Source organism: Chelonia mydas, chromosome 2 (assembly GCF_015237465.2).
Source record: "Chelonia mydas isolate rCheMyd1 chromosome 2, rCheMyd1.pri.v2, whole genome shotgun sequence".
Lineage (NCBI taxonomy): Eukaryota > Metazoa > Chordata > Testudines > Cheloniidae > Chelonia > Chelonia mydas.
This window is the reverse complement of record NC_057850.1, coordinates 225,996,189-226,011,730: the sequence shown is the minus strand read 5'-3', so window position 1 is coordinate 226,011,730 and position 15,542 is coordinate 225,996,189. Positions and strand designations below refer to the sequence as shown.

Here is a 15,542-nt window from a genome sequence, read left to right as displayed (position 1 = left end):
AACAAAGTACGCTACTTATACCAACAGTCTAGATTTGTCTTTGAAGAGATCCTATTAGCTATTCAGAGATGAAGTAACTAAGAACAGTAGGCAAATATTCTCCCTTACATAACCTCACAGTGACTGACCTTGGACAGGGAATGACTCCCCTTTCTATCCACAGTTTCTAATTCATCATTTTTGTTTCAAAGAAACCTTATAGCCTTTATAAACTGAATCACCTTTAACTGACACATTTCACGTGGTGGTGTTGTGCAAAAGCCTGATTTGCCTCATTTCAGCGGGCAAGTGTTGGATGCTGCCTAACTTTACCAGGGAAAAGCCTTCAGGGTAGCTACAGGTTCCAGGTTTTTCTTTCCAAGACTCTGTAGCCAAACAAAGAGTAGTCTGCCACGGACAGCAGCCTTTGTTTGGTTCTTTCTGCTGCTTGGGGGAGAACACCTGAAACTCAAAAAGAAAAGAAAGGAGGATGGTCTTGTTGTTAAGATAGTGGACTGGAACTCAGGAGATCTTGACTCTATCTCAGGTCTGCTATGAGCTTCCTATGTGGCTTTGAGTAAACCATTCAAGCTTCCTGTGTACATCCTCCTTTCTCTGCACTCTGTGTCCTCACTATCCTTTTCTTGACATGCACTCAGCCCTCTCTAGAAAAACCACCCTACCAATAGAGAGCTGGAAATGTTTAATATTTGTACTACAATAGTGCCTAGAAGTCTCAACTGACATCAAGCCCCACACCCCACATCCAATCACACTTGACCCTGTAGAAACAGATAAGACACAGCCCCTGTCTTGAAGAGCTTATAGTCTGAATAGACATGACAGAGGCACAAAGCGGTAAAGTGGCTTGCACAGGTCACCCAGCAGGTCGGCAGCAGGTCTCCCAATTCCTTATCCAGTTCTCTATCCACTGGACTACACTGCCTCTCAAATTCCATTTTTCAAATTCTCAAATTCCACCCTCAGTTTTCTACCCAACTCCTAGCCACCCAGAGCCTTTATTCGGAAGGGCATGATCTAGCCATGAGAAAGGATGGCAAGAATTGTTCCTTAGTCTGTTGGCTTTGAGGCCATTTCAGTCAGTGAAATAAAACTGATTCTTAATTCCAACTGGATGTCTAACTTCATAATTAAAAGCAACAATCCTCATCAGTGCAAGCTCCACTGGAAGAAAATGTATTATAACTTAAATTCTCACTCAAGCTGAAGGTGAGAGTACAGAACCGGATTCCAGAAATTAAGAAACCACTAAACTCAAAGAACTTGATTCCGCTGTACTTATTCTTATTGAATAGCAAATTGCCCAGCAAGTAATCCCATTCATTCCAGTGGGACTACTTGCAGAATATTCTACTTCTAAGGAAGGATGAATGAGGATGGCAGAATTAGGCTCACAGTGAATAAGATTTTCACTAGTAGAAATGGGCCTGTGCCAAAAGTTCAGACTTGATTCCAAACTATCCCGAAGTTCAAGGCAGGTGGAAGTTTGGATCACATGGAGTGGAGGGGTTGATTCAAGTCCATCTTTAATTATTGTTGAAAATATGCAATTTCTAATATTTGAAATCATTGTTTTTCTTTTAATAATTCATTCTGATACCAAAATTCATGGGCTGTGCCTGCCAAAGGAACAGATTTATTTTTAAAAGAAATGTGTAAAAGTATTAACATCAAAACAGATTTCTTCCATAAATCCCAGCCCACTAGAATGAAATTTGATAAGTGAATTGTTTTTCAGTGTCTCAGTAACACATTTACCAGTTGACGCAGGTTTTCTGGGGGAGGATTTTTTTGCCTTTCCAGACATGTGCATTAATTATGAATTAAAATGCCCAATTCTGCAACATTTACTCATCTTGAGTAATGAGTAGCACTTACTCATGTGAGTAGACCCATTCACAAAAACGTCCAAGGCAGGAACAATGGCCAGCAAGAAAGCACACATACAGGAAGGAGCTCTATTGGAGGAAATCTTTGTGAAGGTTCTCTCGCAATGATCTCTCACTATCCCAGAGGGGAACTGCTCCCCCATGGAAGAAGCCATAGGGTAGCCTCCAAACTTGGCACACTCTGCACCAAATGTGGGTATCAGAGGAAAGCCAGAGTCACCTGCATGAAGCATTATCTGCAATGGCCCCTAACTCCCAGGTCAACTGTGGCTACAGGATTGGGGGTGGGGGCTCTGCAGACAGAATAATGCAGCCTGGCGCTATATTATCTTTACTGAGGATTCGCCACAAAGTCCAGAAGGTATGTGTGTATTGGGGGTGGGAAGATATGTATCTTCCCTTCAGCCCTCCCAGGGTATGTGTAGGCTGCAGCTGACAGCAAACCTCCCAGTGAGGGTAGACAGAGGGGCACAAGCTAGTGTGCTAAAAATAGCAGTGTGGACGATGCCGCTTGGGCTTTCAAGCCCACCCGACACCACAGGTCTAAGCTTGGGTGACTAGCCTGAGTCTCCACCAGAGCCACAACGTCCACACTGCTATTTTTAACACACTAGGTTGACGCCTGCTATCACGAGTCTGTCTACCCAGGCTGGGAGGCTCACTCCAAGTTGCAGCATAGACACATCCCCAGTCTCCACTAGCATGGAGCCCAGACCATATTGAAAGGCCTCCACAGGGTCTGAAAGGGGAAAATGGTGCTGCTAAGGGCATTAAACAGTGTTTAATTTATGCCAGGGCTGAGCCCTGGCACCTCTTAGTTTGGTGTGTCAGTTACAAAAGTAAATGAATTGCTTGAGCCCCGACACCTCTTTCATTACAAATTAAGCACCTGCACTGACCCTGTTTTTGTGCAAAAGGTGGTGGAGATCTGTGTGCGCAGATCTAGGAGTTCAATCTGAGCCATTATATTTTAAATTCAATTACACTGTTAGTATTATTATCTATCTACTACCACAATACAGTTGCCACTGATATTGCATTTCTTGTTACTCACTATTGGTTCACACGCCTCCTCAAATGGCATCTATTATGATACTAGATAAGTGGTGCTTGAAGTGTAATCAAAATTTTTAAAAATAACATCTCCAGCTTGGGTGCTTTTGATCAAGGACACTGTTTTATAAAGAGCAAGAGCCCTCTCAAACTATATTTCATTTTTGAACTGACATTAGGAAACTTCATGTATTTATTGCTAAGGATTTCTACACTGACTGATGTAAAGTAAGTTATTTAAAGGTCCAATGCTGCTCAAATTTAATTCAATGGCAAAATTTCCATTTACTTCACTGGGAGCAGGATCAGGCCTGACAGTCCTTTAAATTCAGTATGGGGCCCTCTCCTGTAAGGTGACAAGCACCCTCAACTCCTATTAAAATCAATGGAAGTTTAGGCAGTCAGTATCTTTCAGGATCCAGTGCTACATCTTCTTAAAACAGTTCTCTGCTTAATAAACAATGAGCTTTATTTACAAAGATAAGCAAAGAGACAACTTTTAAGTGTATGCAGAATGGTTTCATTCTTATGTAATAAAGGAACTGCCCTCTCCCCTTGTTTCATTAGAAACAGCTTCATATAGCAGGATCACCAAAAAGGACATGACAGTTGTCTGCTAGACAACAATGCCTCAAAATATGGTTCTTGGTTCTTTTTTTTTTTAAGCAATTAACCACATTCAGTTTTAGAAACTGTGCATTTGACACATCTGCTGAAGTATTTCAATACCAACAGCCGTTGTTACAATCATATGATTATGAATTGGTTTTCAAGGAGCAATTCAGGTTTTGTTTTTAATGTCTGTGAATGTCAGCAGTTTAAAAAAATTATACAAAAACTATCATTGCAAATATTTTTCTTATCTAAAAATTTGAGAGAAAATTTAAAACTTATGAAACAGGAGTAACAGGACTAAACCGAAACAGGTCTGGCACCCAAACATTGTGCATTGCTGTTCCAAATACACCAGTAGGCTGGGGCCTGATCCTGCATTCATTGTCCACCCAAAACTCAGTAGGAATTCTGGCTGCACAACAAATACAGTATCAGGCCCCTCATAGATTCCATGGCCAGAAGGGACCATTGTGATCATCTAGTCTGACCTCCTGTATAACACAGGCCATAGGACTTCCCCAAAATAATTCCTAGAATACATATTTTAGAAAAAAAAAAAGAACTGGAATACTGAATTGGAGTACTTCAGATATCCCAGTCCTAGGCCTATTTTGAACAGAAACTGTCAACAGGCTGAATCATGCCAATTTGCTTGATGGTTTTATGATGCGCACAAGTGGAAACTAGGATAAAACTATGAAACTCATCCCCCAGTCCTGCTTCCATTTATGTCAGTGGGTGCAGTATTGAGTCATTGTTTTCACTTGTAAGCTAGTCCAGCGTTTCTCAAACACGGCCACCGTGGCCACATGCAGTCACCAGGGGCTATTCTTGCAGCCACAGCCTCTTGGGTGGTGACTGGGGGGGAGGGGAGCATAGCAGCAGCCCCTACCCCGGGGTCACCAGCAGGGCTTGGACCCTGCCTCCTTCTGAAGCCACAAACACTGTAGGAGCAGGCAACCAGTGTGAGTTCCCCAGCTTCCTGGGTGTGGTGGGGCTTGGGCTTTGGCTTCAGCCCTTCGGTGGTGGGCAGCAGGCTCTGTCCCTACGGCAGCAGGCTCTGTTCCCCAGCCACAGGGCTTTGGTCTCTGGCCCCGGACTCACCCTCCTCACTTCACCACTGGCCCCCGCTGCCTCCAGCCCCCACCCATGCAGCAGGACCCAAGGCTTCAGCGCCGGACTCACCCCAACCCCCCACCATCACCCTGACCCCCGCTCCCTCCTCCATCCTCCCATCCAGTCCCGCATCACCCCGGCCCCCCTGTCTCCATACCCACCTCCCCATCCAGGGTTTAATTTGTCCCCCAACTTGCCGAGGATGAGTAAGTCTGCTGTGCAAAGTGATATTAACAAATATACAAATATCACTTTCACAATAGTAGACTTACTAGCTATCAAGTCTAAAAAAAAAAAATCAACCAAAAAAAGCAAAACATGCAAAGCACCTTATTTGTGTTTCTATTCTATTTAGGTCCAGTAAAGAATTGGGACAACTGTACATTATTTTTATTATTGAGTGTGCAAAAAAAGCCTACATAAATAAATTACAATGATTTGGACATTTATACATGCATATTTATTTGTTTTTCCTAAAATTAATTAAGTATTTTAAGAAAAATTGTCATAGCAGCCACCAGCAAGAGTTGATGGCTGCTCTCTGAGGCCACCAAAAAATTTGTTGTGAGAACCCCTGAGCTAGTCTACTATTTGACCTCAGGACATTGAAGTGAAATGCTAGTTAGTGCATTAAACCCATTTCCTATTTTTTAAAATTAGTTATTGTTCATCTAAACCATATCATTGTTTTCATTTTACTTAAGTTCAAAAAAGCTATTTTGATATTTTCTTTTTCTAATTGTTAGTTAGTTGTAGAGACATTGCACTTCTTCCTTCCAGTTTGTAAAGTGATCAGAATTTCAACTAGCCAAATAGCTTTACACTAAGTTAATCAATCACAAGTGTTTTAAAATAACAAAGTAGAGTATAACTGTGCTTGGAGGTTAGGGGTGTTTTGTTTGGTTGGTGGGTTTGATCTGGTTGATTAGTTGGGTTTTTTTGTTCACTCTCTGAAAACAATAACTTTCTTTAGTCATTTTTTTAAATAGCAAATATAAGGCCTGATCCTGACTTGAATAGTTTGCAGAACTGTTTCCAAAAGAAATACAATTTGTTGAAATATTCGGCCCAATCCCAAATCCCTTAATCATGAGTAATTCATACTCAAGCAAACTGTCCTGTTTCAGAAATGAGGACAAATTGCATCAGTAAGGACACCAAGATCAGGTTGTGTGGAAGACAAAATCAAGAGGTATACACAGTCATATAATACTATAAAAGGCTTACTTAATGGGTGTTCCATTCATGGATCATTTGCACAATCAAGCCCAACCTTTCTTTAACAAGAACTTAGGTATAGTGATATGGTTTGGTTCAAAATTTATTAATCGAGTTGTACATGTTTTCTTTGTTTCTATCGCATTTCAGGAAAACTACCAGTTTAACAGACTTGGAAAACAAGTATTTAATACAAAATGCTTACAGTATTCTAATTAGTTTATCAATACCATAAAATAAGTTAAGTCAGGTTGTACTGTTCATCAGTTCACATGCCTTACTATTCTTATTTTGGTTTATTAAATTCCAGAATAGCAATAAGTCTGAATTTCTGGGTGGTTGCAGAACACATCAGAGGCTGAAAGCATTCAACAATTTATAAACAACTAGCACAATATATACCTGCTTACCGTTTGAGTAGGATTTTGCTTTACAATATCACAGCTAGCCTCATTTAAAAGTCCATTTATTAATGATTCCTCATGCTTCCAAATACAATTTTATTTATAAAATAAAAAAGTTCATTTATACTGCCAAATTTTCCTTTAAATACAAATAAATTGGAATTTGTAGGGGATCATATCATAGGTATCCATAGTCTTAAAAAAATTAGAAATAAAATTGCAGTCAAGCAAGACAATATGTGTGTGCAATCCAAGAGTATAGTTAAACTTCCAAATTTCACCCAAGAAGATACAACAGACAGGTGCCCAAATATGATTGCAATGAGAACTATACAGTACCTACATATTGACTAGCTGGAAGCCTAAGCAACAGATAAAACAAAAACAAAACAAAAAGTCTTGAGCCGTCTCTAGAAGAATTCCACAGATATATGCTGAATATTAAAAAATTACAGATATTTTATTTTTTCAGTCAGCACACTGTGCCTAAAAAACTTTTAGCTTTTGTGAACTTAACAGGAACCATTTATATTTTAAAGTATTTCTGTAAAGCTGTAAAGTTTTTCTCTTCACCTCTATCAATGAGATCAATATTTCTACTCCAACATTGTCAGACACCGTTATAATGGCAAAGTAAAATGCTAATCTTCTACCATTCCTTTTCGATCTACCATCAATAGTTTAAACACACAAATTAGATAGTAGCACTCTGTAAACCCTAGCATTTGTTCCTTAAATGTAACACCTGCGCTCTTTCTCTCCTTCATAAAACTGCAGTAGGGGAGAGAGGGAAGTAAAAATGGTTAACTAGCGACTCGTTCCTGGGTGGGGGAGTATGATCCTCCCTTTCTCTCTTTTCCTGGCAATAGCAATTGTGAATCATGCAACTACACCTCTTGGGGTTCCTTTGCTGTGGGCATATCAGTTCGATAAGCAAATGCAGAGTGGCCTTAAGGCGCAAAGACCTGAAGTAGAGACTGGTAAGAGTCACCCTGGGCACGCGCTGCGGGCTGGTGCCTGCACAGGGGGCTGTGGCCCCGATCCGCGGGAGAAAGGAAGCGCGTTACCTGCATTCTGGAGAGTCTCGATGTTCTGCGACCTGGTAGCCAGTTCAGCGACCGTTTGAACAAACTGAGTCCGGGCTTTTTGATACTGCTCGAAAACTGCAAGTGGCAGAGGGGGGACAGAGTTAGCATGAACAACGAGGAGACCTTGTGGCGCCCTAGAGATCCCGAGCCGGGCCAGTCCCTCCCGCCCCGCACACGGCTAGAGCCAGGGGCTCGCTGCGCGGGCCCCCCAAATAAATACCTTGTAAGACCTGCCTCTGGCTCATGGCTCCGGGTGGCGGTGAAGCTCCCGAGTCAATGAACGGGGCTGAGGGGGCCCCTGGCGCTCTGGACTTGGGCTGCCGGCGCGGGGCGCGAACCCCCTGACGCTGCCTGCCGGGCCGAGGAGCAGGGCCGCGCCGCAGTGTGTACCTTCTCCTAGGTAACCAAACGGAAGCCGGGCGCCGGCGGGGGGAGGAGGGAGCGGGAGCCGCCTCCGCCCGATTGTGACATCAGGCGGCTGACACCGCAGCCCAGCGCGCGGAGCTGCTCCCCCCGCGACACGTCGCGCACGCGGGCGGGGGCAGCCCCGGCCATGGGCACAGAGCGTGCGGGTGTTTGGCTGCTCAAACCTGCCACGCAGATCCGTTGGGGGCTGTTAGCGGCGTAGCGGGGAAAGTGCAATGAACCTGCTGGCTGCGGAGTCTGTTAGGAGCTATAGACGGTATAGACACTGCGCTGGGCATAAAGTTAAACAAGTGTGTAAGTGCAGGATCCGGCTGTCCTAGCGGACATATTACATATCCAACATAAAATGTATGGCATGTCTTTATACTATATATAGTGACATAGACACCATATCATGGATTTTATCACATCGTTATATCGTGCTTTTATTTATTTGCCTTTTTTTTTTCTCCCTAGAAGAAAAGCTGTCTCCCCATTACCTGTTTGCCTTTGTGTGTTTTGTGGAACACACACACGTTAATTAACATAAAATGGCCATAATGAGTCAGCTCAATGGTCCATCAAGCCCAGTATACTGTGTTTTGACAGTGGCCGGTCCCAAATGCTTCAGAGCAAATGAAGGGAACAGGGAAATTAACCCAGTGATCCATCCCCAGTCCTCTGGTTCCAGCTTCTAGCAGTCAGAGGTTTAGGGACACCCAGAGCATGGGGTTGTGTCCCTGACCATCTTGGCTAATAGCCACTGATGGGTCTATCCTTCATGAGCCTATTTAACTTTATTTTGAACCTTTATACTTTTAGCCTTCACAACATCCCCAGGCAAGAGTTCCACGAGTTGACTGTGTCTTGTGTGAAAAAAGTACTTTATTGTTTGTTTTAAACCTGCTGCCTATTAATTTCATTGGGTGCCCCCTGATACTTGCGTTATATGAAGGGATAAAGAACACTTCCCTATTCACTTTCTCCTCACCAGTCATGATTTTATAGACCTCTATCATCTCTCCCTCAGTTGTCTCTTTTCTAAGATGAACTGTCCCAGTCTTTTTAATCTCTCCTCACATGCAGCTGTTCCATATCCCTAATTATTTTTGTTGCCCTTCCTTGTACCTTTTCCAATTCTTATATATCTTTTTTGAGATTGGGAAACCAGAATTGCCTGCGATATTCAAGGTGTGGTCATACCATGGATTTCTATAGTGTCATTATGATATTTTCTGTCTTATTATTTATCCCTTTCCTAATGGTACCAAATTCTGTTAGTTTTTTTGACTGCTCCTGCACATTGAGAAGATGTTTTCAGAGAACTATCCATGATGACTCCAAGATCTCTTTCTTGAGTGTTAACAGCTAATTTAGGCCCCTCCATTTTGTATGCATAGTTGGGATTATGCTTTTCAATGTGCATTACTTTGCATTTATCAACACTGAATTTCACCTGCCATTTTCTTGCCCAGGCACTCAGTTTTTGTGAGATCCCTTTATACCTCTTTGCCGTCAGCTTTGGGCTTAACTAAACTATCTTGAGTAATTTTGTATGGCCTGCAAACTTTTCCACTTCACTGTTTACTCCCTTTCCCAGATCACTTATGCATATGTTGAACAGCACAGGTCCCAGTACAGACCCTTGGGGGGCCTCACTATTTACCTCCCTTTACTATGAAAACTGACCATTTTTTAATTCCTTCCCTTTGTTTCCTATCATTTAACCAGTTATTGATCAGTGAGAGGACCTTCTTCTTATCCCATGACTGCCTACTTTGCTTAAGAACCTTTGGTGAGGGATCTTGTCAAAGTCTTTCTGAAAGTCCAAGTGCACTATATCCACTGGATCACACTTGTCCACATGTTTGTTGACACCCTCAAAGGATTCTAAGATTGGTGAGGCATGATTTCCCTTTACAAAAGCCATGTGACTCTTCCCCAATAAATCATGTTTATCTAGGTGTCTGATAATTCTGTTCTTTACAATAGTTTCAACCAGTTTACCTGGTACAGGCTTATTGGCCTGTAATTACCAGGTCACCTTTTAAAAAGTTGGTGTCGCATTATAGTTATCCACCAGTCATCTGGTACAGAGGCTGATTTAAGATAAATTACATACCACAGTTAGTATTTCTGCAATTTCATATTTGAGTTCCTTCAGAACTCCTGGGTGACTACTATCTGATCCTGGTGACTTATTACTGTTTATCAGTTTGTTCCAAAACTTCCGCTAACAACACCTCAATCTGGGACAATTCCTCAGATTTGTCACCTAAAATTTGCTGTGTATATATATAATGTGTGATATATAAAATCACTTGTATTTCACCTATATATTTAAGTGGCAAGATTTAGGTTTTATGTATATATTCAGAGAGAGAGAGAGTCATTCTAAGTCAATGTAGTATATGAATGATAATACAGACATTTCTGTCTTCTATACATACACACGGGGTCTGATTTTAAGAGGTGCTTAAGACCCTCAGCTTCATTTGAAATTCACTGTGCTCACGACCTATAAGGAAAACATCTCCACCACTGTTTCTCCTTGTGCTAGGCTCCAGAGAAGAAAGATTTCATAAAGTTATGAGATTTTAAATGCTTCAGTGAAAGCCACAGCAAAATCCTTCCTCCCCCGAGGGAAAGCCTTTAAATGCTGCTTTAAAATGAATCTTAAATGAAGGGATCTCTCACCCCCTCAACAGAGTGAGATTTAGCAGGTCTACTTTTGTGTTTTAATTTAAAACCCTGTTTGCTTTCATTACTTCTGGGTTTTCTCTCCACTTTATTAATTGGAGGGGATGAAAAAGTAATGTGTTTAGTGAAAATCAATATCTCACAAGAACTCAAATGGCATTTTAACAAAGCCCAGCTGGGTCTCCTGCAACTGTTTAAGGTCTTCACAAAAAAGATTTCAGCTTCGGAAACAATTTTCCTTTGCCCCTCCTTTCTCTGTAACTGGATTAAAGAATTAATCCAGTTTGAAAACATTTATTTTTTAAAAAGGAAATCGGCAGCCTCTGCGTTTGCACGCTGCTCTCTACCAAGCAGCCGGGAGTTAAAGCCATAGCCCCAAGCCGGAGAAGAGAAGTCCCCTTGGACAAGCAGGCAGGAATGGAACTGAGTTGTTCGAGGCGCCAGGCGGGCGCAGCTACGCACCCCCACGCACCGCCTCCCCCAGAGTTCAAGGCTCCCTGGAGCCCTGGGAAATCGGGGGAGTTTGGGGAGGACCGAAAGGCGGGGGCGGCTCTGCCGTAGGCAGCGTATAGACCTGGCTCTTGTTGCTCACAAGAGCTGCACGCCACGAGACCGCTCCCGCGGGCGTTCTCTGGAGACTCTCCCCCGCCTAAAGTCTGTCGCTCTGGGTCTCTCGGGGACTTCCGCGGCACTGCGCGCAGCAGCAAGCACAGCACTACGCGGGGGTAGTGAATGTTTCCAGGCTCGGCCTCTCCTCCTTTCACTTCGCCGCCCGAGCAAAGCCTGTATTACGAGGAGCATCCGATTCGGTGGTGATTCCGTATGGAGACAAAGAAACTGCCCGGCGGCGCCTACTAAATCCTTAGCTCCGCGGCAAGCTTGGCCCCTGGCGACACGCACAGGGGGGTGACTTCGGCACGCCGGCGCTGCCGCCTTCTGCCGAGGACTCTGCTGCCGGCAGCGATCCAGCGCGTACGCGGCGGCTGCGGCGAGTTTTGGTGACCTCGCTAATCCCACATTTGGGGTTGGCAGGAGACCGGCTGCCAACCACTTGGCTGGCAAAGCAGCCGCTGCTCCATTGAGTGTCTTGTATAGAAAATAAATCTCCATCGTGGCGACTCTTGGCTGACTGCTCAGCAAGGAACAACTTGGGGTGGCTTCCAACTGCTGCTGCTAAACCGCGGGGGAAACGCCTTTTCTGTTTGTTGGGAAAGCTGGGGGCGGGCGGGGGGGTGTTTATCGTTATAGACCGCTTGTTGTGTGTGTCACCCACAGGCAGCCGCTGGCGGAGGGGGGAAGCAGGGGGATTTTTGTGTCTGTGTGCACCCCTAGGGCTACTTGTACTTCGAAGAGACCCGTTTAGTCATAACTCTCGCCCTTTACCGGCGCCGGGAGTCCCCCGCCCTGTGCTCTCGGTCACGTCACTGGAAACATACTGTACTTGCTCCATTTGCGCAGGCTAAGAAGCTCCGGCCAGCCGTCAGGGGCGGGGGGAGGAGCCGGAGCCTCTCCCCGCCACCGAGCACTTTCAGTCCACCTGAGGGTGCGCAGCAGCACGCGAGCTTGGCCCTGCGCGCAGCCGGCAGGCCGCGCCTCCTCCCAGGCTCCGGCGGGGCGCGACCAGATCGGCTTCCCCAGCCTCCCCGCAGGCAGGAACGGAGCGTGAGCAGCCGCCTCGGAGCACAGCAGACAGGCGCTCCCCGTGCGGCTTGCTCCGGAGCCGTTTTTCCCTCCCCTTGTCGCCAGATCGATGAGCTAGACAGAGCCCTTCGCCGTCACGCCACTGCGCGGGCACTTTGTTCTGTTTCCTTTACAAGAATTGTACTGAGATTAAAATCCCCCAAATCCCCGCAGCAGCGCGCAGCTGGCTGATGAGACTCGGGCAAGTGTTGACGCTGAGCCGGCAACGGGACTGCGCCACGCATCGCGCATGTGCAGCCGAGAAATAAAATTTGTTTTTTTGATTCGCTTCCTATGACAATGCAATGTGTGTACACACCATGTAGCTGTCTGGGCACACGCACAAGTACACACGTACACAGACTTGAGGGCTGATGTCTTAATTAATAAAGAATAATTGGTTGTAATTTCGAATAAAAGCTATTGCCTTTTTCAGGAGCAAATTAAGTAATGGGGGCGCCCACGTGGCTTCTGCCATTCAAAAATGAGGTTATGAGAAAATTCCATTTCTTCCCCTCTAAAAGAGCGGGAGTTATTTACTGCATATGTCTGGAGAAAGTTCATTCCAAGCATGAGGCTATCAGTGTGGGAGCTGAATGCGGTGCATTCTGTATGCGATAGGGTTGTCTCTCTGGTAGCTTTTGATAATTTCTAATGCGGTATCCAGGACTAAAACCAGTAAGAAAAGTTGTATTTGTTGGTGACAATGCAGTAATGTACAGATGCCAGAGGGATGTAAGCAAGGAGCATACCTGATGAAGGCAGAAAGTTGTTGTCTTTGTGTTTTACAACATTCATATTTTGTCAAAAAAGACTCCAGATATTAAATTATTAGATAACCTAGTCACTGCATTGGACTCTTAGGGTATTAAAACTCCAGTACTAGAAGGATAAGGTGTTTGTGAATTAGTAGTAGTTCCACAGTATCATAATTACTTTACAAATTTGGAGTCTGACTTTATAATTGATCTCTCAGAACTAAGATTATATTTATAAATAAATATAACCCCGGAGGTCATCATTATAGCATCTAAAGTAAACAGTAGGATTGAAATGTAAAATTAAGATTGACAGTCTTTTAATATACCTAGGTTGCACATAGTGCTCCAGATTCCTTTGATGGTGATTCGAAATGAGTTGAATATTTGTGAACAAAACTTCTTACTTATATAGTATTCAACCCAAATATTGGCCAAGTTACTCTAAGTCCGATGTATTTCAAATTCTAATGGATAGTATAAAGTCATATAGCTCAGAATGTAAAACAAAATGTCATCATGATTTTGGAAACTGTTGTCTGTTTGTTTGTTTTGTTGTTATTCTTTAAGGCTTTAAATGTGACAAGTCCGATGAAAAATATCACTCATGACACGAACGTGTTATCTGATAAGTAATAAGAAAGGTCTGTAAATACCTTGCAGTTGAAAGAAGTTATTCTTTCAGCCTTATTTAAAAGTTTAGCAAAGTTTACCCAGGTTTTAAGAAAGTTATATTATGTTAATAAATAATCCGTGAAATCTGTTCAGTTGAAAATAAAATGGACTGAAACTAACAGCATTATCCACCACAATCAACTAAGTGTTTCGATGAATATTTAGTGCAAAAACTTCTACTTTAAAAAAAAAACTGGCGGTGTGTTTCGCTCTAAAAATAAATAGGACTCATCAAATCAGACTGTCAAAGAGGTCACTTGCAACAGACAATATTTTGGGAAATTGTCACCACGTGTATTTGACAAAGGCAACAGCTGTTAAACACATTTCTGTCATTCTAATTTCGGGTTCTTACGTTAAATTACAAAAATAAACAAACACTAATGATTTATGGTCAACGTTTTTTAAAGAAGTAGAGGTGTTCATTACAGATATAATTGATTTGGCTGGATAAACAAGTCATGTGTTCATAGATATTAAGAAGCCAAAATTATAATAATAAACATATCCAAATATTCCTGCTCTATTTCATTCCTGTATGTTGTGATGATCTACTTACATAGATAGTAATAAACTGGGAAAAATCGTATAGAAACTCAGTCTGCAGAGACATCATTGATTCTTGCAAAAGTGCTCAAGACAGAAAGTCATTTATGGAAATGACGTGGTTGTCAGACCTAATTGCTTGGCTTATGAGTGCTTATAATGGAAAACCTGTAGCCTTAGGCATGTTAAAGCATGATGCATTACTGGTTTCCAGTTTAAAATAAAACAAGAAACCCGAGCATTATTCAAGTGAATCGCGCTAATTCACATTAATATGGATGGTTTTTCATCGTGTCCCTTGATTCATTAGAAGATGCAGTTCTTGTGAGAAAGTGAGATAATATTCAATTCAACTCAGTGCACAGCACAGCTGTTGTTGGCCTGTGATTTTTTGAAACACTGAAGAAAAGAACTTTTCACATGCTTTACTTTCTTCTTTGTGTCAGTGAGGATGAATTGCAACAGGTTGTTCAGTTCCCTGTATGATATCAGGTAAGTATTTCTTATATCCTCTTATCGCTTACATTGTGTTTGTAATTACATTGTGAGAAGTTTGGGGGTAACTTTTTTTTCACGGAAGGAGTCTAAAATCATCACACATATATGGATCATTTAAATGGCATAATTGCTTTGGGCTATATAGGTAATTATATATTCACAAAGAATGAGAAATATATCAAGACTGCTTGAAATCGAGTTACATTTAGTTGATGGGTTTATGGATTATATTGTCCTGGATTTGTATTACCACCTAAATGCAACAGTCTTAACGACTCCTGTTTTCGACTTCAAGCCAACCCGTTAGGTGCTTTCAGTGTCTGAGAAGGATTTAAAAGTTGATGGTAGAACTTGCAGCTCCTAAATCACATTTTCTATGTTCCTTAGAATTACGTAAAGTTACAATAATGTAGCAGAATTCCCGCTACTCATTAGTCTTGTGTAGTATTTATTTGCTTGCATTATACTTACAACTTATCTTGGCAACCAGACTTGTTTAAGCTTATTAGTAACTGCTTTGAGTGCACAGATAGATCCGCAAAATGACTTTTTAGTTGCAGAGTGTTGCCACCACTTAGCCAGTCTGAGGCTTTGGTGGAAAGGGTGATGCAGAGCGCTCACTGGATTTCTTCTGTGGCTTAGAAGGTTAACGCTGTTAACTTCAACTGATAACTTTTCCGCAGCGAAGTGAATTATGATTGATATTTATGGGGTCCGGAAAACTAAATGCTTTCTTAGAGAAGAATATATTGGTCTTGGGGATCCCTCATGGCATAGTGTTTCCTATATTAAAATTTAGTCAACGAGTGATTTTACTTCATTAATTAACTTTAACATTGGCTTGGCCCCCGAGTTAATTTTACAGAGAAGAAGTACAATTAGAGAAGTACAATTAGA

At 42.6% G+C, this 15,542-nt stretch overlaps 1 protein-coding gene across 1 annotated transcript in view; it reads right to left on the bottom strand.

Moving 5' to 3' along the window:
- The window catches only part of SPAG6 (sperm associated antigen 6), a 45,703-nt gene extending 37,738 nt beyond the window's left edge, over positions 1-7,965 (bottom strand). Inside the window, exons 1-2 of the mRNA XM_037890841.2 lie at positions 7,604-7,965; positions 7,363-7,458 (exon numbers count right to left, since the gene is read on the bottom strand). Coding sequence (XP_037746769.1) covers positions 7,363-7,458; positions 7,604-7,628 — 121 coding nt within the window. The 5' untranslated portion in view covers positions 7,629-7,965. The remainder of the gene's footprint in view (positions 1-7,362; positions 7,459-7,603) is intronic.
- Between the last annotated feature and the right edge of the window lie 7,577 nt (positions 7,966-15,542).